We start from the raw sequence: 25,810 nt of genomic DNA, 5'->3' as shown, positions 1-25,810 counted from the left end.
TTTACAATAACCAGATTATTATTTTGCGTTATTTTTATCGCAATTTTATTTATTTTTTTATGCTTAAATACAGAAAATGTTGTCGTTTCTCGTTGTCGTTGAACATGATAAGCTTGAGATCTTTTATGTCATTGTTAGTTTAGTCTCCTCTTCTTTTCAGCATGCGACAACAACTTTTTTTTACACTCCTCTTTTCAACGTCGTTTGTCGTAAAAATGCTTTATTAGTCTTCCATCTGTTGGAGTAAAAAGTCTCCTGGCAGCGTTTTATGTTTTATTTTTATCCGGTAAATTCAGTTTTTTGTCTGGTTTCATTTCATGAGGGACTTCTGGATAAGCAGCAAAAAAAAAGGTTTATTAAAAGAGCATAAGATGTTTATTTGCACTTAATTTGATGTCGATGTAATTTCTGAATGTCCAGCAGCTGCTTTTTTGTGTCAACACATCTCTCTCTCGCAGAAAGGTTGTCGTCTCATAATCTCCGTTGACATGTACGAAATTATGGCGAGTAATTATTCTTTTTCTGTTGTCCAACCCTTATTTTACTCAAATGGGCGACGATTGGATCACAACTGCACTTTATCATCATTAAAAGTTTTTTTTTACCGCATTTCCGAGAAGAAAATGAAATATTTTTATGTCTGGAGGTCAAAATTTTGTCATTAATTAGATGATGAGTTGAGAGCGTTGATTGCTGAATTGAATTCTTAAATTGAATAAAATCATTAATTCAGCTAAAAAGTTTGATTTACAAATTTTGCTGAGTTTAAAAACTTGCTGCATAGACAAAATTTGCTGAATATTTTTAACTTTCAGATTTTCATGAATTTTAAAAGTTTTCTAAATATTTTATATTAAAAAAATTAACAAAATTTGCTAAATTCTAAATTTTCTGAATTTATAAAAATTGCTTAATTCACAAAATTTGCTGAATTCACAAAATTTGCTGAATTAACAAAATTTGCTAAATTCACAAAATTTGCTGAATTAACAAAATTTGCTGAATTAACAAAATTTGCTGAATTAACAAAATTTGCTGAATTAACAAAATTTGCTGAATTAACAAAATTTGCTAAATTCACAAAATTTGTTGAATTCATAAAAAAATTTTGCTAAATTCTAACAAAATTTGCTTAATTCACAAAATTTGCTGAATTAACAAATTTGCTGAATTAACAAATTTGCTGAATTAACAAAATTTGCTAAATTCACAAAATTCGCTTAATTAACAAAATTTGCTGAATTCAAAAAATTATCTGAATTCATAAAAAAAAAATCCAAATTCAAAAAATTTTCTGAACTAACAAAATTTGTTAAATTCATAAAATTTGCTGAGTTTAAAAAAATAAGTATTTTTAAAAAAATGCGATATTTTTTTTTTCTAATGAAAACTTTCTAAATTTTTTTTGCAATCATTCAAGCTAAAAAAAACCTTTGAGAGTTGCCTTTAAGGCTTACATCGATTCATCATTTTGAGCCTCTTTGACGACATTTACTTAGATTTTTTTCACTTTTTGTCATTTTTTCGTTAGTAAGAGTGATTAATCATCTCAGTTCTTTGTAAATTTTCTCATTTTTTTTTTCTTTCAAGACGTTTTAATGGGCTGTTGCTCTCATTCACATGTCCCTTAAAATAAAAGATAACGACGAAATTCAATTAAAACGAAATTTAACTCCGCACGAAATGCAAGACAAGTCAGAACACGAATTTAATATTCATCGCAGCAACACTGTCTGGCATTCCATTTCTGTCATTCTCATTTTTGATTGACGCCGCACTTCTCTTGCTCTCCATTTTTGCCCCGTTTTGTGTGTCATTCGTGAGTTAGTTATGAGGTCAAAGGTACGCCACACCATAAAAGCTAATAAAAAATATTTTTTCTCATTTGAATTTTCTTCTTTGTCTCCTTTTGCAACGGCTTCTGTCACTGATCGATTGAAATTTTATTGCCATCGTTATTAGCTGGAATTTTTATATCCTCCTCGGGGAACGTGATTTGTTATGTTTCACACCTTTTGCTGCCATCTTGCACTATTCGTGACACCGACACGGAGTTCAATAATATTTTAATGCGATAATAAATCAATAAAATATGCAAAATGCAAACAAACAATGGGACACCGGAGTTGGAAAATGTTTCGTACCCGAGTTATCATCGCCTGAGGACAAATTCACTTCTCTCTCGGAAAATTAGAAGAAAAGAAGAAAAAAGTTTGTCGTCTTCTCCGCTCACTTTGCATCATGATTTAAGTGACTGTCAAGCAATAACCTTGAGTACGTTCGAAAATATGTCGAGCAGGAATCGTCGAGGGACCAACTGAGGCGAAATTGGAAATAATTTTTTACCTTTTGGCATTTTTCCGACACACACACACGAGGCGGATGATGACAACAAGCTGTAACGTGATACAAGCTGATGTCATGTCGCAAAATCACAAAACTACAAGAAAAATGTTGAATTTAAGCCTTTTTAGGATTATCCTTCATGGAAACGTCTTACCTTTTTTCCGCACGTATCTCCAAAAAACATAAATAGTAAATGCGAGAAAAATGTCAATCTCTTTATTTTTACATCCACTGAATCCGTAGTTTTACAATTCTCACAACTTATCCAGTTCATGTTTCAATCACGCGAAACGAAAACCGGATTTGACGAGCAACACTATCAAGTTTCCATCAATTTTTGATGAAATTTGGCCGAGTATTTTTGGGATTCATGGAAAATCCACGCGAAAATTAAAGTAACGAAGCGTCATTACGGCAAAGCACAGTAATAAAGTGATCCAATGTGACGAGGGACGAAGCGAGAACTGACTCATCTAACGCAAGCTGACACATGTAGAGGATTTGTGTTTCCGCTTGTCGTTTTTTTTCTCGCTACTTGAGCTGAATTCATCTACTGCTGTACTGGTTTGCAATAAAAATGGAATACGTTAAAGGACTATTGTCGGTTTATGGTATACGCAAATAGAATTATAGTAGAATTGTGAGAAATTGTGTCTTGAAATTGAAAAATTTTGCGAGAAAGTTAACTTACAAAATTTGCTGAATTAAAAAAAATTTGCTGAGTTTGACAAATTTCTGAAATTTTTAAAGTTGAATTAACAAAATTCTTTTAGTTAACTGAAATGTACAAAATTTGATGAATATACAAAATTTGCTGAATATACAAAATTTGCTGAATATACAAAATTTGCTGAATATACAAAATTTGCTGAATATACAAAATTTGCTGAATATACGAAATTTGCTGAATATACAAAATTTGCTGAATATACAAAATTTGCTGAATATACAAAATTTGCTGAATATACAAAATTTGCTGAATATACGAAATTTGCTGAATTTAAAAATAATTTCAAATTTTTTTAAACTTGCTGAATAATATTTTTTTTCGCAAATTCATTAAACTGAGAAACTCAAACGTCTCACATTACACTTTTTTTTCTCACAAGAATGAGGCAAAAACTGCTTGTCTAATGTCTCAGATGTAGAGCGTCATTATTTGTATACAATATTATTTTTTTTATTCATTCATAGAGCTTTATTTGTGTGGCGGTTATTTTATCACACGATTTTTTTTTATGTGACATGAATAAAAGTCGAAAAACCACACAAATCTATGAATTTATGGAGAAAAACGTTTGGTTAGGAACAAACGAACGGATTCTTGTCAGCTGTTGATATTTTGTTTACGCGTTTTCTGTAAAGGTTTATTCATGCAAAGGACGACTGAACATAAGCGAACATGAAAAATAAATTGAAAAAAAATTTCTTCATTATCTGAATTAATGAAATTTGCTGAAAAATTGAAATTTTTCGAATTAACGAAATTTGCTGAGTTATCAAAATTTGCTGAATAAATAATATTTGCTGAATTAACGAAATTTGCTGAATTATCAAAATTTGCTGAATAAATAAAATTTGCTGAATTAACGAAATATGCTGGATTTACAAAATTTGCTGAATTCATGAAATTTGCTGAATTAACGAAATTTGCTGAATTATCAAAATTTGCTGAATAAATAAAATTTGCTGAATTAACGAAATTTGCTGAATAAATAAAATTTGCTGAATTAACGAAATTTGCTGATTTAACTTGTACCAAAAATTTGATTCAAAATAAAAAAAAAATCTATAAAAATTGAAATATTAAATAATTTTACAGAGTGTAACGCGAAACCACAATTTACGTACAAAGCTTAATTAAATTAACATAATTTGTCTTCATTTTCACCTCAGACTTCAAATTATCCTTTCACCTCTGAAGTTCTTATTTAATTATGACAATCAAATTACAACAAATCATTTAACAACATCGTCATTAGTAACCGATAACAAGTTAAATTTAATTGATGTCGTCTTGATTTCACGAGTTTCTTCGAGGAACTTTTCCGATCTTAATTGAAATCGCATTCAAAAGCAATTAAAATGCTTAATTACTCATTCCAACTTTTTTTTCGTTTCAGATCATCATTAAAATGTGCCAGAATTACGTTACACATCAACTTGTTCGTGTCCTTTGCTGCCAACAATTCCCTTTGGCTCATTTGGTATCGCACCGTGTTGAACGATACGGAAGTCATCAGCACGAATGGACCTTATTGTCGTTTGCTGCACATCATTTTGCACTATTTCCTCCTGACAAACTATTCGTGGATGCTTTGCGAGGGATTTTACCTGCACACAGTTCTCGTGTCTGCCTTCATTTCGGAGAAGAAACTCGTGAAATGGCTCATTGTGACGGGATGGGCGATGCCAGCTGTTATGATCAATATTTATGCGGTACTGAGACATTTTTGTGGCAGTGATACAGACACGATTCAGTGAGTTTTTAAAGCTCGAGAGAGAAATTTGTCGTTATTAACGACTTTTTTTTGCTTCTTTTAGATGCTGGATGGATGAAAGTCCTTTTAATAATGTACTTGTTGCGCCCGTTTGTATTTCGATGTTGTTGAATTTGCTATTTCTCTGCAATATTGTGCGTGTCGTGCTATTGAAGTTGAAAGCGCCTGCAGGTAATTCAGGAACGGCGCCGTCACGTACAATTTTACAAGCTTTTAGGTGAGTTTATTGTAAGTTTGTTACATTTTTCGAGAATATATTGATATAAAAAAGAGAAAATAATCGATTTTTTGTACAGAATTGAAAATTAAGAGACTTAAAAGGTTTTACAGTTAAATCATTTTTTGACTTTTTATAAAATTTAATGAAAAATTTGAAGATTTTTATTTTTTTACTTTTCGAAAGTATTAATTTTTTTTTTGTAATTTTTTCTGCTTAATTTTTTTATTCATTAATTTTTATTAATATTGAAATCTATAAGAAATTTTTTTATTATTAATTTATATTTTATTTTTTTAAATATTTTTTTTAGTTTTTATTTTTTAAAAATTTATAATTTTCAATTTGCTTTAATAAAATTAAAAATATTTTTTATGATTTTTGGGATAATTTTATTTTTTAAAATTTATTTCTCTTAAAAATATATTTTTTTTTTAAATTTTTATAGAATTTTTTTTTATGAGAAAATATTCCATTTTTCGACTTTTCATTAGATTTAATGAAAAATTATAAGGTTTTATTTTTTTTGTGAAATTTAAAAAAAATTGTATTAAAAATTTTAAAATACATTGAGCTCAAATTTTATAATTTTTCATGTTTTATAAAAAAAAAATATGATTTTGAGATTGTTAAGAAAAAAAAAATTGTCAAATTATGAAAAAAAAATTTTTTAAAACAAAATTTAAGAAAAAATCTTTTATAGTTTAAATAAAATTAGATTTTAAAATATTTTTTCTCTTCAAAATAATTTTTTTTCATATTTTGATAATATTTTTTTTAATCTTAAAATCATAAAAAAATAAAAAAAAATTTTTTCATTAAAACTTTACCCAAAATTTAATTTTTCAATATTTTTCAGAGCAACTCTTCTTCTCGTTCCGCTATTGGGACTCCAATACATCTTGACGCCATTTCGCCCGCCGCCGGGAAGTGCTTACGAGCGCACATACGAAACAATTTCCGCATTCACCGCCTCGTTTCAAGGATTATGCGTTGCCACGCTTTTCTGCTTCTTAAACGGCGAAGTTCTCGCACAAATTCGTCGTCGATGGGGAACCGTTTTCTTTCGACCGCGTGCCAATTCCTACACCGCAACACAAGTATCTGTAAGTATCTTCATTGCTCTTTTCTCGTACCTCTTAGCAGCTTTCATTTTTTATTTGCTTTTAAACGAAAAAAAAAATTCTTCAAAAAAATAAGAAATTCTTCGACATTGCCAGCTTTTTCGTTTAATGATAGCTATAATTTCACTTAATTCTCCGTTTTTTCTTGTTTTTTTTTCCTCCTACATCACATCATCTGTTCGCACGCCACGAAAAAAATAAAGCAAATGGCTCGTCTTTCCAACCATGTGCAACTCAAGCCGTGTTAAGAACGCCGTTTTTTCTGTAAAAATTTGTAAATATTTAAAATAATCTCAGGAATGAATTTTAATCACGTTCGTAATGCGACTTGAGCACTTCGGAGAAAGACACTTGTGTGTGTGTGTGCAAAAATTGGCTCATCATCTACCTACCTTCTTCTGTATCCGAGAAAAATTCCCTAAATTCACCAAAAATCGAACTGAAAGGTACCCAAAATTGAATTCATTTAAAAAAAAAACGTAAAGTTGGTTTGGCTTTTGTCGCATTTTTGACAAAAAAGTAGATTTTTATGACTTGAAATGCTTTGCAAGTTACAAAATTACCTTTGAGTAGTTAGATTTTCTGCTTAAAACATTTTTTTCCTTCCTCACAAGAGTCTTGATAACAATTTTTACGACAATTTTGCACAAAAATTTAATTTTTTGCATGTTTTCAGTACTAAAATAAGTAAGTAGTTCAAAATTTCGCACCAAAAAAATCTCTTACGAAAATTGGAGCCACATTGGATTCTGCTTCTCTCTTAAAAATTATCGCTTTTGCTGTATTGCTGAATTGAGTGTTCCTAAAATGATAAAAAAAAGAAATAAATTTTGATTTTTGACTTTTCTTTTTCTCTTCACATCTTTTTCCGAACTAAAAAACAAACTTTCCATCGTCGATTTCTGAAAAAAAATAAAATTAAAACTTTAACAAAACAAAAAACCACAAAAAATTTTCTGCAATTAAAACAATAGCCGGTCCGATTGCAGTTTGTCCGATACTCACCCCAAAAGCCGGGCGAAGTCAAAGTGTGACTAGAGGAGAAAAGTTTCGACGACGAGAAAAGTGATCATCAACTGACAACGAATGGCAACGCGAATGGATGCAGCGAAGAAAGTCTCCCCCTGAAACGGAGCCCGTTACAAGTGCGTTTCGTAATGGACGAAGAAACGAACGAAACTAAGGAAAATATTTAATTTTAAGCATTTGTTGTGTTGTTTTTAATAATAAAAAAAATATAATATGAAAAAAGCTTTCAATGTGATGATGTAAAAATAAAATAATTTTAAGAATTTATTAAATTATATATATTAAGAAATTAAGGAAAAATTTTAGAAAAAAAAATCTAAAATAAGCTGGACTTATTCTTAAAAAAATATTAAAAAAAAAAAATTAAAAAAAGCTCGAATAATTTTTTGTTCAAATATTTTTTATTATTTAAAAGTAAAAAAAATATATTTTCGATAGTTCAAAAATTAAAAAAAAAATATTTTCGACAGTCAAAATTTTTAATATATTTTTTATTATTTTAAAATTATAAAACAATATTTTCGACAGTTTAAAAATTTAAAAATTATTTTTTTATTGTTTTTAAATGATTTAAAAAATCTTAAGGTATTATTTTTAAAATTATTTTTTTTTCAAATATTTTTTTATTTTATTTAAAAATTAAAAAAAAAATTTTTTGACAGTTAAAAAATTTTAAAATTATTTTTTTATTTTATATTTATTTTTTAATTATTCAAAATAATTTTTTTTTTAAATTTTCGGTTTGATTTTTTTATTTAAAATAAATTTTAGAAAAATTTTTAGCGAAAGCATATTTTGTCATGCAATTTAAAAAAAAATTATATTTTTTATTAAAATTTAATAAATTATTATCAAAATAAATTATATGTCATAATTTCAGGTCAAATTTATTTGTATAAAATGCAACTTTTTTAAACTGTCAAAGTATTTTAATTACTGAACTTTTTACACTTACAAATTAATTGTTTTTCTCTACCGGAATGCAAAATTAATTTAAATCCCTTTGAATCCTCTTGTAAGGAAAAACTTGTAAATACACAAGAAAATAAACAACCAAGATATTAAATCCTGTATGTATTTTTGTTTACCTCTTTTTTGTATTTTCACTTTGTTTTATATTAAAATAAAAACTAAGTTTCATGATAAATTGCTCTGTTTCATACATATGTGATGATGTTTAAAAAAAGGAACAAAGTTTAAGTTATGAACAACTAATTAAACATTAATTGCATTAAAAGTTCCAACATACAAGGAAGTTTTCAGAACATTAAGAGGAAATTGTTGTAAGAAAAGTTGAGAAATTTAGATAGGAAGAGCTACTAAAAATAAGCTAAGTCATGTTAAAATAACGAATTGTAAAAAAATGTAATAAAAAAATATGCAAAAATTATGATTGAAGACGGTTTTGTGACCTATTTCACGGTTTTAAGCTAAAAATTTTATCTCTTTTTACGGGGAAATTTTTTTCATGTATGACGATGATAGATGAGAAGTAATAAAAATTTTTTGGGAAAAAGGTGAGTTATTTTTCTTGTTAATATTTTTCGCGTAATTTAAGATGAAACAACTTTAAGCAGTAGGATTTTCGTAAAATATTAAGAGCAATTACTATTTTTGAAATGATGTAAAATTTGTTTGTAATTTAAGACAAGCTTCTCAATTAACTTCAATTCTCTCTTGTGTCTTGTTCGTTAAGAACTCATTAAGGGTAAGAAAAGACTTAAAAATTGTGAGAAATTTATGTTTCGCAAAACAAAATTTTTAAAGAGACACATGCGAGATTAAAGTTTTTTTTTAATAAAAATGTTTTTAAATGATCTTGACTTGTATAAAAATTTATAATTGTATAAGAAGTTTTAAAAAAATAAATTTTCGAACAATTTTCAAAAAAAAATCTAAGACATTGAACAATTTTTTTAATTTGAGGAGTATAAAAATGTGAAATTTTTTATAAAATCAATTACAAAAAAAGTATATTTAAAAATTTTTCTTATATTTTATTATTGCTAAAGATTTTTGAAAAATTTCCATAAAATTTATTAAAATAATTTTTCTGTTAAAAAAAATTTAGAATGTTTGAAAATAAATTCCAAAAAAATCTATTCATGAGGAGTATAAAAATGTGAATTTTAAATGGAATTTTAACAAAAAATGGAATTTTCTGCATAATTTTTGTCTAAATTTAATCATCTTTAACTCAATAAAATTAAATACTCCTCAAAATTTTCAAAAATATTAAATTTTTTAAACATATCGTAATTTTATTAATTTGCGAAACGTAAATTTCTCACAGAACAAAATGTGTAAAAATAGACGACACAACACAATACAAAGGAATTTACGTTAAAATGTTCCAAAAATTCCAACAGCTTTCTACTTTTCTCGTCTATATGTGCATTGTAAGTCCTCATAATAGTCATTGGGAGGAGAAACCAGACACTTTTGGGTAACTAATGCCAACGAATAAGGCCTGAAGATAGTAAATACAAAAGAAAACGAGACATGGAATTGATTGACCGTTTTATCGTTCGGAATGATTTTACAGCTGATTTGGGGGAAATTTATGATAAAATTTTGCCTAGTTTTGAATATTAATGGAACGTATCACTGTTTCGAACGCAGATAGAAGAAAAGTTTTCATTAAACTTATCTCTCGTTTTTGTGTTTGGCCATAAATGATGCAGTTTTGATAAACGAACAAAAGAATTTGCGAGAGAGAAAAAAGTTTTTCGTCATTTTTCTTTCATGTTTCTTGTGTTTTGATGAGATTCTGTTGCTTTTGAAGGCAAAAATGCGGCTTTCAAAAGAATTTTTGTACTTTTATCCTGATTTTAATCATTTTTGAGACATAATACGACGAAAAATCATTAAAATTTTTGATAAAAGTGGATTTGGAAGCTCACCAAAAATCATTCAATACAGAAAAAAAGCTTTAATGATATTTTTTTACAATAAATTTTTTACTTCAATGAAAAAAAAAATTTTTTTCTTCGTTAAAGGTAAGAAATTCGATCATTAAAAGTCAAATTTAAACTCAAATGAACCAGAAATACGAAAAAAACGTAAAAAACAATCAAAAAAGTTTTTTCTCGAATGCACAAAAGTCAATGTTATGGTAAGTTTTATTGTTAGTTATTGGTTTATTCAACCATCCATTGAATTTATTTGCTTGTTTTAGTTACGACCTACGATAACATAAACTTTTAACATTTATCAAAAGTAAACTTTTTTCTTCAATTTATTCCATTTCCCTTGAAAATTACTTTTTTCCTTAAAATTCATGCAAAAAATTAACGGTTTTTAATATTTTTCTCATTTGAATCGAATTTTAGACGAAGACTCATCGAACGAACCTCCCTTTTTTACTCAACCGACATCTTTACGTATCAAATTCAAAACAAATCGACCGCAATTGCATCAAGATGTTACAAAAATTCATCGAAAAAGAAGAAAAACTCATCAAAGACATTCGTGCAACTCGAGAAATTATCCCAAGAAACCCCTCACAAAGTCTCCGGATCTACAGAAGTCACTCATCGTTCACCGTAAAACTCGAAATTCACGATTCCGATGAGAATTGTTTGCATTTTCTCGTTTTACAACTCGACGACGTCGGAATTCGTTACAAAATCAAACGTCATTCATTGCCTCATGGAGTTCTATTTAACTCTTTGAACACTTTATCGGAGTACGCCGAAGAATTTTTGCGTCACATCGCCCGTTTGTCATATTTCATGAACGGATTTCGTCTCTTGGACCTTCAAGCAACTGTCGTCGAGCCTCAACACAAAAGTTTAAGCGACAAATACCGGATTTTCCTCTTGCGCGAACGAATTTTCGTTAAAATCTCCTTCGAACCTGCAACCGCAAGCAGTTACGAAGACTTGAAAGTGAAATTTATTGGACCGCAAGAACAAATAATCGACTTGGAGAAGAATTTAAAGCAAGAAAACGCCGATGGATATTCGAATTTGTACCAAAATCTGTTGAAAATCCTTGAAGTTGATCGATTTCCTGAAAATTTCCTTGCAAGCGAACACAAAAATTGCGCGATTTGCATGGAATACTTGGATGAAAACGATAAAACTCCCATTTATTGTTGCAATAATTTGATGTGCGATATCAATTTTCATCACGAATGCATCCTGAAATGGTGGTTAAATCTGAAAACATCGAATAATTTTCATGATGTCGTTAAAGGCGAATGTCCGAATTGTAAAACTTTTCTGGAAGTCAATAAAAATTGCGACATTTAATTTTTTAATACTCGTTTTTTTTTATTTATTTATATTTAAATTCTTTCTTATTCATGTTAATTTTTGTTTTTATTTAAATATTACATTTTTCTAATTTTTTTTCAGTGAATTTTACTCAATTTTTAATATTATTAATTTTTTATATATAATAATTAATTAATTAATAATTAATATGTTGTTGCAAATTTTAAGGTTTTTTTTATTTTTTTATTTGAATGAAGAATATCTATTTTTTTTATTTGGTTTGAATATTTTTTTTTATTATTTTTTTTTTAAACATTTTTGGTATACTACTAAAAATTCAAATAAAAATTGGATTTTTTTGTATAAAAATTAAAATTAATATTTATTTTTGTTTTCTATAGGAAGTACGTTACTGTCTTTTTTTTATTTTTTTAAATATTTTTCTTCTACTACTTATGTTCTAAAGGTAAATAGTTAAACTTGGACTAATTTAATTAATTACATAAAAGATGTTTTTTTTGGATTTTTTGTTCGCGCGGGATTTATTTGTTTGTAGAAACGATAGTCGGCTTCGGCAGCAAAGATTATTGATTATTTGTAATATATATTTTTTTAATAAATTAATGAAAAAGCTAACATATAGAAGTGTGGGACTAAACATAAATTGTACATTATATTTATTTATTATTATTTTTTTTAAAGAGTTTGTTGATTTTTTTTAGATTTAAAAGAGGTCTTTGAAGCATTTTTATTTTATTTTATTATTATATCACGAATTAAACTTTTATCTATATGTTAATATATATCATCTACTGTGTGTGTGTTGTGTATTTTTTTTGTATATTTATATATTTATTACAATTTTATTACTTTTTTGTCATCTAAATTATTCGAATTTCTACCGAGATGTTCCTAACCCATGTAATTTGTGGACCTTTCTAAGCTTTCTTTGTTATTAATATTTTTTTTATCTATTTTAAAATGTTTTTTTTTTATTTTCTTCATCTAATATTACTTCTAGTATTCAATATTTCAGTCTTTTTTACAAATTAATATTTTTTTTGTCGTGTTTCTTTGCCAAAAAGTGAAATTATTAAATTTTTAAGAAAATCTTTTTATTTGATATCAAAATAGGGACTGTGATTGGACTGAATTGACACTTTTATATGATGATATTCGTTAAAAATTAAATTTTTAAATAAAAAAAAGTTATTTTTTATTATTATGTTGTTCAACTACTTTTATTATCATTATTTTTTAATGCTTTTCTCGATTCAAGCAAAGATCGAACAAAAATCCGTTTACCTTCTGTAGCATTATTTTGTAATAAATTATTTTTTTTCTTTATTTATATATGATGAGGATAATATATTGGGTTTGGTTGATTAAATATTTCAAGCCTAAAGTCTAATCTAAGGAAAAATTTAAATATTTTGATGAGTTTGCGGCATTTCATTACTTAATATCATTTTTTGTTCTTTATTATCTTCCCTGGAAATGCTTTTCTATTCTAATTTTTATTAATATTAATAATTAATTATTATTAAGTCTAATGTAATAATAATAATAATTAATGTTGTTTTTTTAATAATAATAATATCATTATTTTTTTAATATTTTTTTTGTATTTTTTATTATAAGAAGCACTTGTATCTAACTATATTTTACTTTTTTTTCTTTCTTTGTTTCATCATTATTTCAAAATTAATCACTGTTTATTTTATAATGATAAAAATTTGAGTGATTATTTTTTTTCGTGTCATCATCATCTTCATATTATTACTTTATTAAACAAAATTTTGTGTTTTTTGTTCTTTTATTATTTTTTTTTACTTAAAAAGGCTTTTATGATTAATTTTTTCACACGACTCGCAATAAAAAAGTAAACAAACAAACAAAAATCATAACAATTTCTCTTTTCTTTTGATAATAATCAATAATTTTCAGCTAAATTTAACTTTTTTCATATATGTATATATTTTTTTTTATATATTGTTTATATATATATATATTTATAAGGTAAGAACTACTGAGAAATATTCATATTTTTTCTTAGGTTTGTTTTTTTTTTTCAATAAAATATTTTTTTTTATATTTTATTAATAAAATTATCAATAAAAAAAAAATAAAAATAATTCAAACTCAAGTCTTTAAAAGCTTTTTTAGCACTATTTTACTTTTTATTATATATAATTAAGTTTGTTACGTATATTTGTTTTTTTTTTATTCTTTATCAATATTTAAAATAAAATAAAAATTACCTTGAATAACTAAAACTTAGAAAAATAATAAAATAATATTTTTTTTAAAGTATATAAAAAAGAAAATTTATTCAAATTTTTTAATATTAAAAATCATAATAATATAGGATATAATATTATATAATAATAATAATATCTTTGGTTTTTCTTTACAATTACAATAATAACATAATAAAAATCTTGTCTTTCTAATATTTTTTTTTTATGTATATGATATTATGAATATATCAACTACGAATTTTTATTAATTACTTTTTGAACCGCAATTTTATCATTTTATTATATATAATAATATATATATCTCCTCTTCGCGTATGATTCAATATTTATGTACAAACATGACATTTTTTTTAAGAATTGCAAAAATTTACATAAGTAATATATAATTAATTATCATTATTAATAATATAAATGTTTATCTAAATGTTTGCTTGCTTTTTTTTCATCATCTATGTTTTCTTCTAAATTTATGTTTTTTTTTCATTTTCATATAAAAATTCTTAATATTATATTTTTGCATTCATTTATAATTATTTTTTTTATTAATTTTTTTTTTCTGTTTAATATTAATAAATAAAATTTGTCTGCATTTTTCTACTAAATTCATTATTTATTAATATTTATATTTTTTTTATACCGCATAAATGGCCCAATTAATATTTTTTTTTGTACATGTGCGAAGAGACGCTGTCTTTTGCTTGGAATATAAAATATTTTATTTTATTAATATCATTTTTTTGACTGACTTATTATAATATATAATTATATTATGACTTATTTTTAAAATTTTAATTGTAAAAAAATTAAAAACTAAAAAATTCAATAATACAATATCTGTCTAAAAAATTGCGAATTTCGATTTTTTTTGTTAAATATAATACAAAATTGTAATGCTATCTGAGTGGTTTTCAAAAGTCATGAAATGAGATGCAGAAAAAAGGAACTCTCACCTTAAGTTAAAGATACAAAAGAGAAAAAGGCGTTTTATAGCGTCAAAAAGTCCGTAAAAGTTAAAAATTAAGTTAATAGAACGATTCTTCGTCGTCGTCTTCGTTCTCGGAGCACTTGGCAAAGACAAAATTTTGACTGCGCGCATTTTTCGGGTTGATGGCAAGCATGTACGGATACTTTTTCGGGTCTTCGGCAAAGAGACGCAGCGAATTCGCGTCGAGAGACATCATTTGCTCGTCCATGGAGGATGAAGATTTGTTTCCGCTTCCGGCATTGAGGAAGCCTGACGTGAGGAATTTGCGCGAAAGTAAACTTCTGCCGCTCACATGCCGAAAATTAACGAATCGTTTGCTGATCAAGCCCGTTAGTTCGTTCGTGGATTTGCTGCTTGCTGCGGGCTGTTTCTTCTTGTTGCAGTTGCGTTTGTGCGTTTGACGATTTAATTGAGTTTTGCTGCTGCTTTTGATGCGGGTGCTGGGTTGTAGTAATCAGTCGCGATAAATATAGCTGCAATTCTTTTGAGGACTTTCTTGAGGGCTGGGACTACTTGATGGAGGCGCCGGAGAGCTGCTACAGTTAGACATGACAGAGGGGGAAGAACCAGATCCAGATGGTGCATTACTGAGATGATGGAGATGATTTTGCGATGGAGCTTGTATTTGTTGATGTTGATGTTGTAGAGGACTTTCGGGACGATTTAGTCCTGCTACGCCATGTCGGGGCGGCTAAAAATAAAAAAAAGTTATCAGAAACTCTATTTTTTAGCGAAAAATAATATACAGAAAATTTCAAATTTTTTTGAAAATTTTCGACCTAATGCAAATTTTGTATTTTTTGACCCAATTTCACAAAATTTTTGTCCAAATGTAAATTTTAAAATTTTTTCCCAATGCAAATTTTGAAATTTTTTTTAATAAAAATTTTCTCAAGGCACATTTTATTATTTATGAAATTATTTCAAAATTAAGTTTTAAAATATTAACCCAAAGAACATTTAAAAATTTTTGCCCAATGCAAATTTTGAATTTTTTCCCAATGCAAATTTTGAAATTTTTTTCAATAAAAATTTTCTCAAGGCACATTTTGAACATTTATGAAAATTTTTCAAAATTAAGTTTTAACATTAACCCAAAGAACATTTAAAAATTTTTTCCCAATGCACATTTTTAAAATTTACCCCAATGCAAAATTAAAAAAATTTCTAATGAAATCAATTTTTCGATAACTTACCTGCCTTCTCATTCGACCAAGACTGCGATTATTGATGTTGCGCTGGTTGGTGTTGTTGGAAGTTGTTGTGTTGAGACCCTGGAATTAACGAAAACAAATTCTACACTCCGATTAATAACAAATTTTTTGTGCTATATGCATGAAGGGACAAAAAAATCGACAAAAAGGTGCTTTTTTCATGGGTTTTCAACATACCATGTTTTGATTAATGAGTCCCTGTTGTGTTTCAGCCGCCCCATTCCCGTCTCAGAGGTAAACTTTCTTTACGCTCCGTGTTGTTGAAAAGCCGTCTCTTCCTCCGCGGTAATTGTCTCCTTGTTGTAAGGACTAAAAAATCAAAAAAATCATGAAATTTATTTTTCAATCGATCAAAAATGTTAAAAAAAATCTTACTTGATGTGATCTGAGAGTTCCGAAATTATCTCTACCTCGATAGGCATCGCGTTGCGTGTACCCATCGGGTTGTTGGAATTGGAATAATGTCTCGGAATTGGCACCATGATGCTGCGGATGACCAACCATCGGTTTGCGCAACGTATTTTTCGGCGAATGTTGCATTTTGCTTTGACTCGGGGCACTCGGTAATAAAACTGGCTCGGCATACGTCACTTCTTCGACTTGAGGTAGCAATTTTGGTTCAGCTTGTATACTAAAATTACTGAAAATTTAAAATTTTATTAATATTTTTCAAAAAATTTGATGAAAAATGTCAAAAACTCACCGATTCACATTTTGTCGTTGTTCAAAATACTCGTACTCCGTGTCAGGATACGGCAAATTATCATCTTCGTCTTTGTGACAACGCCTTCCGCACAAATAACCAGCTATGAAGCCAACTAATAATGCAAATGTCACGCCAGAGAGTACAGCAATCACGAGAGTTTCAACCGAATAGAGCGCATTAATGATTTCCGGCGAGATATGAGGCCCGTTTCCATTGAAATTATTTTCGTGCATGATATTTATCACTTCTCCGCTATTTTGATCGCCATGACGACGCCCATCGAAGTCGCCATCGCCGCGATATCCCTTTTGTTCGCCCGCATTTGCGTCTTTTGACGATACTCTGCCCGAAGGACAAGCGGCATGTTGTCCCGTTGCAACGTTTTGGTAGAAAACGGAATCATCGTTCCATCGCGGAGCTCCGTATGACTTGCATTTTCCGTTGATTTTGTCCCAAGCGCAATACGGATCTTGAAGGGCGACGCATTCGGAGCAACTTGTGATCCGTTCGTTGTTACAGCGATGCAATTTGATGGCAAGCACTTGACTATCGGTGACAATAATGAGTTTGCCTTCGTCTTCTGTTGGGCTTCCGTCTGTGGAAATGAGGAAAAGTTCATTAGAACACGACCTTTTAATGCGAAAATTATGAAAGAAAAACTTACCGGCATTAATTTCTGTGCTGCGAACGATTTGTAAGTTGCGAATTGGTTCATGTTTGTTCAAAACATCTAATTCTTCGATAATGACGGAAGAAACTTTTTTACTTGTGTCAGCTGATTCAGCATTCACTGCTTTAATTATTTTGCCGTGATCTGAAAATATGAAAAAAAAAATTTTATGTAAAAAAATTAAAATTTTTGATTTTAAAAAAATAAATTTTTAAAAATTTATTAAAAATTTATTTTAAAAATTTTTGAAAAATTTTAAAAAAATTTCATTTTATTTAAAAATTTTATTTAAAAATTTTATTAAAAAATTTAATTTAAAAATTTTATTTAAAAATTTAATTTAAAAATTTTATTTAAAAATTTATTTAAAAATTTATTTAAAAATTTATTTTAAAAATTTATTCAAAAATTTTATTTAAAAATTTTATTCAAAAATTTTATTCGAAAATTTCATTTAAAAATTTTATTTAAAAATTTAATTTAAAAATTTTATTTAAAAATTTCATTAAAAAATTTAATTTAAAAAATTTTATTCAAAAATATCACTCAAAATATGATAAAATTTTAAGTTGAATTAGTGAAAAAGCAATTTTTAAATTTTTAACGGTAATTTTTTGAACTGAAATTTTTAAAATTTTAATGAAAAATTTCACTCCAATATTTAAATTTCCATAAAATAAAATGAAAATATTCAATTTCAAAGAAAAATAAACAAAATTTTACCTGTTCCAACGAAAATGACATCGTAAGTTTTTCCTCCGGGCGTTTGAATTTGTGGATCAACCGCAATTTGGGTAAAACGATAACTAAAAGTAAAACATTTTTTAATAAAAATTTTTAATTTTTTTCAGGAAAAATCTTACATGCTGCTAATTCTCGTCAAAATGGGTTGTCCAAAGAACGCAGGAACCGTTTCATCCATCAAAGCGTGCGTTTTGATAAAGTTGAGCGTTTGATCCGGCAACGTACGTGAATCATTATGACACAATCCAGGGCGTGGTTCAGGCACCTACAAAAAAATTATGAAAACATAAGTCACGGATTATGAAAAAAAAAATTTCATCTACACGCGTGAAGGTAAGACAAAATTAAAATAAATTGAATTATGTGCCATAAATTACCTTTTCACTTTTTACCGGCAGCCAATTTGACGTTATGCTTCCTTGCTCCTTGAAATTACCCTCGAACGTATCGGCGATGTCTTGCAACGAGAACGCGCATACCGCAGAACCGCCAATTGCGTTAGTTGGCGTCGTGAAAATGCCATAGATTAATTTTGTGCTGCTATCGCTGCCGTATTTGCCGTCAACCAAATCGCTTGTCGATTCTGTTAAAATTGCGCGAATTTTCGAAAGGGAAAGAGGAAACCATTATTTTTGTATGTTAATTAAATGCTTTTTATCAATTACTTACGTATTTCGTCAAAGTAAAAGGGAAAATCGCCCGGCATGGAGCAATTTAAACGAGATTTGAGGAATGATGTCCAACGATTACGGAATCTGTGGGGACCTCCTTTATCCCATTTGCAAACACGTGCGACGCGACTGAAGACAGACTGTGCACAGAGAGAAAAATGAATTATTTATGAAAATTTATTTTTTCAACATCATCATCATTATTTTTTTTTTTTTATTTTTGTTTAAGGGCGTTTCAAGTGAAATTTCTCCGTTAAGGGACTTGACGAAATTTTTGTACAGATTTTAAGTAATTTTATGCTCAAGAATTTCGTTAAAAGTCAAAAATTGAAAAAAAAAATTAAATAACAAAAAATCGAATGAAAAATGTAAAAAAAAATAATTAAAAATATTTTTTGAAGGCACACGTTTTTAAATAAAATTTATCAAAAATTTTAATCGTAAATAATTTAATAATAAAATAATAATTATTTTTTTTTTATTTATTTTTTTTAATAAAAAAAAGTATTTTTTTTTAGATTTTTTTTATTTAAATATTTTTTTAATGAAAATTATATTTTTATTTTTTTTTTAATAAGAGCAAAAATTTATTTTAATAATATTTTTTATTTGAGAAAATTTTAATAAAAAATTCAATTTTTTTAAAATAATTTTAAATTAATTTAAATAAATTTTTAATTTTAAATAAATTCTTTTAACTTAAAAATAATAAAAAAAAAATTTAAAAAAAAATATTGGATAATTTTTCATAACTTTTAATATTAATTTCCTCATTTTCTTCCAAATTTCCTTTTAATCTTTTACACAAGTATCACTTTTCACGTGAAACGCCCTTAAAAATATGCAAAAATATCCTCATTAAATCCTCGTCGAAACGACTTACCTTTCCGCAATTAATGAACTCGACAGCTGTTTCGCGGAAGAAGAAATACACAAAGTCCCCTTGATTGAAGGAACCGACGAAATTGGGCGCATTCAAACTCAAACTATCATATTGCTCCGTTTGAAGCGGCTCCCGGTAGATAATCGGATCACTTCCGCTAAAATCAGCAACTGTTCCGGAATACAATTCGTTATCTGCGAAAAGAAAGAGAAAATTCATTAATTTCTTTGTTTTTCATCGAGTTTCGGAGTCTTTGTTCGTCATTTCCAGTTGGTCAGGTTCGCAATGGAAATCTCTTCGTCTGAAAACCGCACACATGCCACACAAAGATGGGAAGCCGCATCATGCTGCAGCTGCCTGAATGCTCTGCTGACCCATTAAAAGTAATAAAAAATAAAATAAAATTGATTAAATGTTCAAACATTGTGTGTGTGTGCATTACAACAACAACAACAACAACCAAGCTCAATTTCAATTTATCCAAACCAAGCATTTTTTAAAGGGATTTTTCGCATACAAAACAAACATTTTGCTGCTGCGTTCAGAATCAGGTGTGTCGAGAACATGAAACGAACTGAAATTAGGTCAATTGATATTTTCATTTAGCAGAACAACGAACACACGGGATGAGACGAGATGAGGAGACCGAAGCAGAGAACAATGTTCATCCATATATTCATGTTGATGATGATGAAAGCTCGTGTTGTGTGTGGGAAAAATTTTATTATTTTCTCACAAGTTCTTTTTTTTTGGCAAAATTTTTTCAGGTAAAAAACGTACATGAAAATTTATGACGCAAGAAAAAAAAATCGTCGAGATTATCTTTTTTTTTTCATTTGCAGCCGATTTCCGCGCTGCGATTCGACACACGAAATTAGACTCACCCACATGAATTTCACTTTTTGTTGTTCGAGTTCCCGTCGATATCGAATAACCGACCTCATGTTGCGCCGAATTCGTGTTAATTCTCTTTTGTTACATTTTTTGATGATTTTTTTCTCTTCTTTTGTTCATTAATTAATTATTTCTTTTTTTTTTACAGAAAAAATTGAACAAGGGATCGATTGGATTTTGTTGCAAGTATTCAGTTAATTGATAAAAAAATTTTTTTTTTTAAATTAAAGCTTAAACTTTTATTTTTAGTTTTTGAATTTCAATTTTGAAAAAAAAACTCTGAAGAAAAAAAAATTATAGTCGAGTCAAAAATTACAAAATTAAAAAAAAAATTATTTAAAAAAAAATTTTAAAATTAAAAAAAAAATTTAAAAAATTAAAAAAAAAATTATTTAAAAAAAAAATTTTAAAATTAAAAAAAAAATGAAGGAGACTACCATAGTCGAAATGGTGACCTATCGATCTGCAGTCGATTGCTCTGCCACTGAGCTAAGCCTCCGTTATGAATTTGCAACGATTTGAGACGAAAAAAAAACTATTTTTGGATAAAAGTTTGAATGAAATAAGTTTTTAAAGTGTGTGGGAGGAATGCTGATGTAGCATTTTGATGGAATTATGGAACAAGAGGTAATGGATTTTTTGTTAAATGAACAAAAAAGTTGGAATGAGAAATGATTTTTGAATAAATTTTTATGAAAAAGGTCTGAAAACGTCATCAAATTTATCAAAAATTAGATTTTTGTTAACAAAAAGTTTCATGAAAGTTTAAATTTAATTTTAAAAAATTATTTGATTTTAATTTTTAAAAAATTTTAAAGAACTTAAGTTAAAATCGAGTAAAAAATCATTAAAAAAATTAAAATTATTAAAATTTTTTTTTTTTTGTTAAAAATTTGTGAACAAAAATTCATAAAAGCTTAAATTTTTATTAAAAAGTGATTTTTTGAATTTTATAAGATAAATTAAAAAAAAAAATTATGAAGAAAAAAAATTAAAATTAAGATAAAATCACAAAAAATTAATAAAAATTATTAAAACATATAAAAAAATTAAAATAAAAAAAAATTTGAAGGAGACTACCATAGTCGAAATGGTGACCTATCGATCTGCAGTCGATTGCTCTGCCACTGAGCTAAGCCTCCGCTATGAACATACACGACATACAACCCATTACTTCGTTTGTCCATTATTATATTTTTATTTTAATTTCTTACAACTTTCGTGCGTTTCGTTCATTCTTGATAAGAAAATATTTTTTGACAAATCGTTCTTTGTTCTTGTTAACAATTGTGTAAATAATGCGATAACGTTCATTTTATTCCATTCGCAAGCCGACTCCCATACATTCAATGGGCAGCTTGCTTGTCACACACAATAAAAACTGATGAGACATGAATTTTTTTTTTCGTCATATATAAAAAAAAAATATTATTGCGAGAATTACCCTTACAGACATGTTTTTTGCTCATTTCGTTGGATGGATAGATAAAAACGTGAATGAACGCAAAGTAATTACTATTCATGGAAATTTGCTTGAAATTCAAGCAAATTCTAATTGCCTTTAATTAAAATATCGCATTCTCGCAACGCCAATTAAAAATCAAGATCTCGTCGGCAGTTCTCGTGTTGAAATTGTGACGGCGAAAAACGCACCCTTTTATGTTTTTTTTAACGGCGGATTAAAAGAAAGAGAATTTAACGACAAAATTTATGAGATTTTTTAAATTTTTGTTTTTTTTTTTAATTTTCCAAAAAATTAATCATTTTCAACCAATTATTTTTAATTTTTGAAAATTATTTTTAATTTAATAATTTAATTTTTTTTCAATAATTTTAATAAATAAATATAAAATTTAAAATAAAATAAAAATATAAAAATTATAAATTTAAAAATAAAAAAAAATAAAATTTATTTAAAAAAAATTTATCAAATTTGAAAATAAAAAATAATATTTTTTTTAATTTTTTTAATTTTTTTATAATTTAATTATTATTTAATTAAATTTAATGGCCTAATTAAGTAATAATTATTTTTAATTTAATATTTCAAATATAAAATTAAAAAATAATTTTTTTTTTAAATTTAAAAATTTTATTTTTTTTTATTTTAAATTTTATATTCAAAATATTAAATAAAAAATATTTCTTTAAATATTAAAATAAAATTTAAAAAAATAAACAAAAAATTTAATAAAAAAATTTTCAGAAAAAAAAAAATTTTATGCTTTTGAAAAAAAAAAAATTACAAATTTTCGTTTGTTTGATAAGTCGTTTAATTTATCCCTTTTTTAATCCACAGGATATGAGAAATTTGGGTCAGAGATTAAACGACAAAATATCGTAAATTACGTTCCTAACTTTATTAAACAAATAATCTGAAGGCCTATCAAGTAATTTGTAGGTCCGTATGACGAACGGAAAAAAGGAAAAGAGAAAAAATGCAAAAACCAAATTTATGCAGCTATTTTGTGTCCCAAAATCCCTTTTCAATTCACTTTACTTTTTTTGAAAATCACCCTTTTTCTGCCGTTTTTTCTCTCTTTCTCTCACTCTCTTGTGTTTATTATTGCGGTGTTTGCTCGTCTGATTTATTTATTTTATGTATATGACCTACTACCTATTTTTTTTTCGGGTGAAAATATTTACCGGTTGTTTGTTCGTCGTCGCTACAATTCTAATCAAGATTCCATTTCCCTTGCGAAAAGTCCGAAAAAATGTCACAAAATTACTCACCCACAAAGACGGCAGTCGAGTTGTGATGCGGATCGTACGGGCACAGCGCTTGTCCTGGCTTCTCGAGCACTCGCGTGTAATTTGTTGCTGTGATCTCGTACGTATGGCACATGGGTCGAAACGAGTTTGTCCCGCAAACCATCAATCGACCAGGCGTCGGCGTCACAAGCACTCGAATGTAATTCTGGCAGGAACTCTACAAAGGGAAAAAAAGGAAGAGAAACATGAGAAAAACACAACAAAAACAGACGGAAATTGTTGCCACAGGCAAATTTGACGACGACAAAACTGCAGACAGAATGTAAATTTTTCTGTTCTTTTAACTCATAAAATTGAATTTTTTTTTTGGTCTTTTGTCGACTCGAAGTGACTCGACTTTGGTTCGTTTTTTTGAAAAATTACCTCATCTTTTCCCTTCATTTCACACATTTTAACGTCTTCCTCCGGCGAATACCAAACGAGACGTTGTTGTTCCTGCAAGTCGGATAGTGTGAGGTTGTAAACGACATTTCTGGAAGAAAAAAGACAAAAAAAAAGTTGTATAAAATAAAAATGTTTAGGATAAAGTTTCGATATAAAGCTGTTGCGGGCTGATGCAATCATTGGCAATGTTTCAGGTTGCAAGAAACTTTTTACGTATCTGTCTTTAACTTTTAAAAATTGGTTAAATGTACGAAATGTGATGCAAAAATTTAAAAATTGCTTAAAAGTTACTTATTAAAAGCTCTAAAGATAAAATTTGAAAGATTTATTACTCTAAAATACCGCAAATTAACAAAAAATTAGTCAAAACAAAATTTTTTGATATTTTTAAAAAAAATAAATTTTAAGATTTTTTTTTATTTTTTTTAAAGAAATTTTTTAAAGAAAAATGGAAAATATTAAAAAAAAATTATTTTAATAAATTAAATTTAAATTTATTAAAATTAATTTTAATATTTAAAAAAATATTTTTTATTTTTAAATTAAATTTTAATTTTAAATTTAAAAAAATTTTTTTAAAAATTAATAATAATTTTTTTTTTAATTTTTTTAATTATTTTTTATTAAAAAAATTAATTTTTTAAAAAAAATTTTTTTAAATTAATTTTTTAAATAATTTAAAAAAAAAAAAAAATTTTTTTAAAAAATAATAATTTTATATTAATTAAATAAATAAATGAATTTTAAATTTCAGGATAAATTTTAAATATTAAAAAAAATCTAATTTTATTTTATTTATTTTTTTTTATTTTTTAATGAATTAACCTTTTAAATTTAATTTCTGATAAAAAAAAATTTTAAAATTAATCTTTGATAAAAATTTTTAAAAAATTATTTGACACGAAAAACTTCAAAAAATCTTCTCGTCCTAAAAAAAGTACCAATTCAAAAAAAAAAAAAGATACAAGAAAGTACTACAAGATAAATTACACAAGACACAGACAGCAGCTACACTGCAAAACGACAGAAAATCAATGTTTCAATATATTTTATGTATTCTCGTCCCCGACGTCGTTTTCGTTTCCCCAAACCAACAAGCCAAAACGATTCTTGAACTTCAAAATTTTTTTTTCCCGAGAATTCTATTACGAACATTGTTTCTCAGCAAAAATTGTTCTCATGAAACAATTACTTGTGCATTGTGGCGTTACTTATCCATCAAATTAGTGTCGCTTTTATTTTTCATCTTTTATCATTTTCGCAACTTATTTCTGCAAATGGGTGAACATTTAAAGGTTTTCGGCACTTTTTCGGGGGAAATTTACGAAAACCATAAAAAAAACATGAAATAGGGAAAAATGAATAAAAATTATGAGCGAGTGAAAAAATCCCATTATCACTATTTTCCGCTTGATAAACGTATTCATGATTTATATTCCGAAAAAAGTCGTTCTTTTGCGCGTTTTTGTTGCGGCGCGGCGATGCAAACAAAAAAAAAGAACGATTTCACGATGAAAATGGAAAAAGTTTAGAATTAAATTTATCTTGAAGCTTGAAATATTGAAGTCTCTCCTCTATTCTGGTTACAATCATTTGAATATTGCTTGGTTACACACAAAAAAGTAGGAAATGAATAATTGCATCCCATCAAAATAGACATCCGACGAGAAAAACGGTTTTTTTTTATTTATTTCTTTATAACAACTGAACATTTTTTATGCTGTCAGAGGATGCTCTGTGGGGAAACGGCGTGCGAACAGTCATGAAATCCTTGAAAATTCCTTCTTCAAGCAAAAAACTCCGAAGAAGACGAAGTTTGTCAAGGTAAGTCATGTCTCCTTGCTGCGAAACGTGTTTCTTTGACGATGACGAAATACCTTCGTTCGTTCGTTCACGATGCGATTCAAATCACGTCTTTCATTTTGTGAATGAATCACGAAATTAAAATTGAAAATTTTCCTTAAAATATCATTCATCATTTATTCTATTGCGATTTTATTTTCACTGTACAATTTCCCAACAGGAGCAGCATGCGATGCGGTAGAGAACGACGAGAAAAGGTAGACGAGACAAGTGACTTGATTGATATACTTGTTTGGATTGCTTGTCATTGTCACACTCCGTACTGGATTTTGAGGGAAATTTCTCTCTCTTTTGCTCAGTTGGATGTGAATTTATGACCATTTCAA

General features: G+C 27.3%; 3 protein-coding genes and 2 non-coding genes across 10 annotated transcripts in view; 2 read left to right on the top strand and 3 right to left on the bottom strand.

Moving 5' to 3' along the window:
- Positions 1–7,501, top strand: part of LOC134829646 (calcitonin gene-related peptide type 1 receptor) — a 47,538-nt gene extending 40,037 nt beyond the window's left edge. Inside the window, exons 5-8 of one of the 2 annotated variants that reach the window (XM_063842838.1) lie at positions 4,470–4,826; positions 4,891–5,064; positions 5,924–6,170; positions 7,178–7,501. In XM_063842838.1, the coding sequence (XP_063698908.1) occupies positions 4,470–4,826; positions 4,891–5,064; positions 5,924–6,170; positions 7,178–7,222 (823 nt within the window). In that variant the 3' untranslated portion in view covers positions 7,223–7,501. Of the gene's footprint in view, positions 1–4,469; positions 4,827–4,890; positions 5,065–5,923; positions 6,171–7,162 lie in introns of both variants that reach the window. The other variant, XM_063842837.1, reaches the window with a different exon arrangement.
- Positions 7,502–10,639: 3,138 nt separating this feature from the next.
- Positions 10,640–11,473, top strand: LOC134832600 (E3 ubiquitin-protein ligase Fancl). The gene has a single exon (XM_063846682.1). The coding sequence runs from the start codon at positions 10,640–10,642 to the stop codon at positions 11,471–11,473; it is 834 nt and encodes a 277-aa protein (XP_063702752.1).
- A 3,661-nt stretch (positions 11,474–15,134) lies between these two features.
- The window catches only part of LOC134828374 (semaphorin-1A), a 51,814-nt gene continuing 41,138 nt past the window's right edge, over positions 15,135–25,810 (bottom strand). For 3 of the 5 annotated variants that reach the window (XR_010161898.1, XR_010161899.1, XR_010161900.1), the window contains 13 exons: positions 23,601–23,709; positions 23,199–23,394; positions 19,572–19,765; positions 18,687–18,828; positions 18,395–18,600; positions 18,137–18,282; positions 17,997–18,079; positions 17,268–17,417; positions 16,601–17,198; positions 16,273–16,537; positions 16,075–16,206; positions 15,880–15,979; positions 15,308–15,374 (listed from right to left, as the gene is read on the bottom strand). Coding sequence is in view for 1 of the 5 variants with exons in the window: in XM_063841324.1 (XP_063697394.1) it covers positions 15,138–15,374; positions 15,880–15,957; positions 16,138–16,206; positions 16,273–16,537; positions 16,601–17,198; positions 17,268–17,417; positions 17,997–18,079; positions 18,137–18,282; positions 18,395–18,600; positions 18,687–18,828; positions 19,572–19,765; positions 23,199–23,394; positions 23,601–23,709 (2,473 nt within the window). In the remaining 4 variants the exon portion in view is untranslated. Of the gene's footprint in view, positions 15,375–15,879; positions 15,980–16,074; positions 16,207–16,272; positions 16,538–16,600; positions 17,199–17,267; positions 17,418–17,996; positions 18,080–18,136; positions 18,283–18,394; positions 18,601–18,686; positions 18,829–19,571; positions 19,766–23,198; positions 23,395–23,600; positions 23,710–25,810 lie in introns of those variants that run through there. The other 2 variants (XM_063841324.1, XR_010161901.1) reach the window with 2 other exon arrangements.
- On the bottom strand, positions 20,893–20,964 carry Trnac-gca (transfer RNA cysteine (anticodon GCA)). The gene has a single exon. It is a non-coding gene; the product is annotated as a tRNA-Cys (tRNA).
- On the bottom strand, positions 21,536–21,607 carry Trnac-gca (transfer RNA cysteine (anticodon GCA)). Its single transcript has one exon. It is a non-coding gene; the product is annotated as a tRNA-Cys (tRNA).

Source organism: Culicoides brevitarsis, chromosome 2 (genome assembly GCF_036172545.1).
Source record: "Culicoides brevitarsis isolate CSIRO-B50_1 chromosome 2, AGI_CSIRO_Cbre_v1, whole genome shotgun sequence".
In the NCBI taxonomy this organism is placed as follows: domain Eukaryota; kingdom Metazoa; phylum Arthropoda; class Insecta; order Diptera; family Ceratopogonidae; genus Culicoides; species Culicoides brevitarsis.
This window is presented reverse-complemented; position numbering and strand designations above follow the sequence as displayed.

Excerpts from the sequence above, each read along its gene's own strand:
- LOC134832600 (XM_063846682.1), top strand. The coding sequence starts at position 10,640 with ATGTTACAAAAATTCATCGAAAAAGAAGAAAAACTCATCAAAGACATT.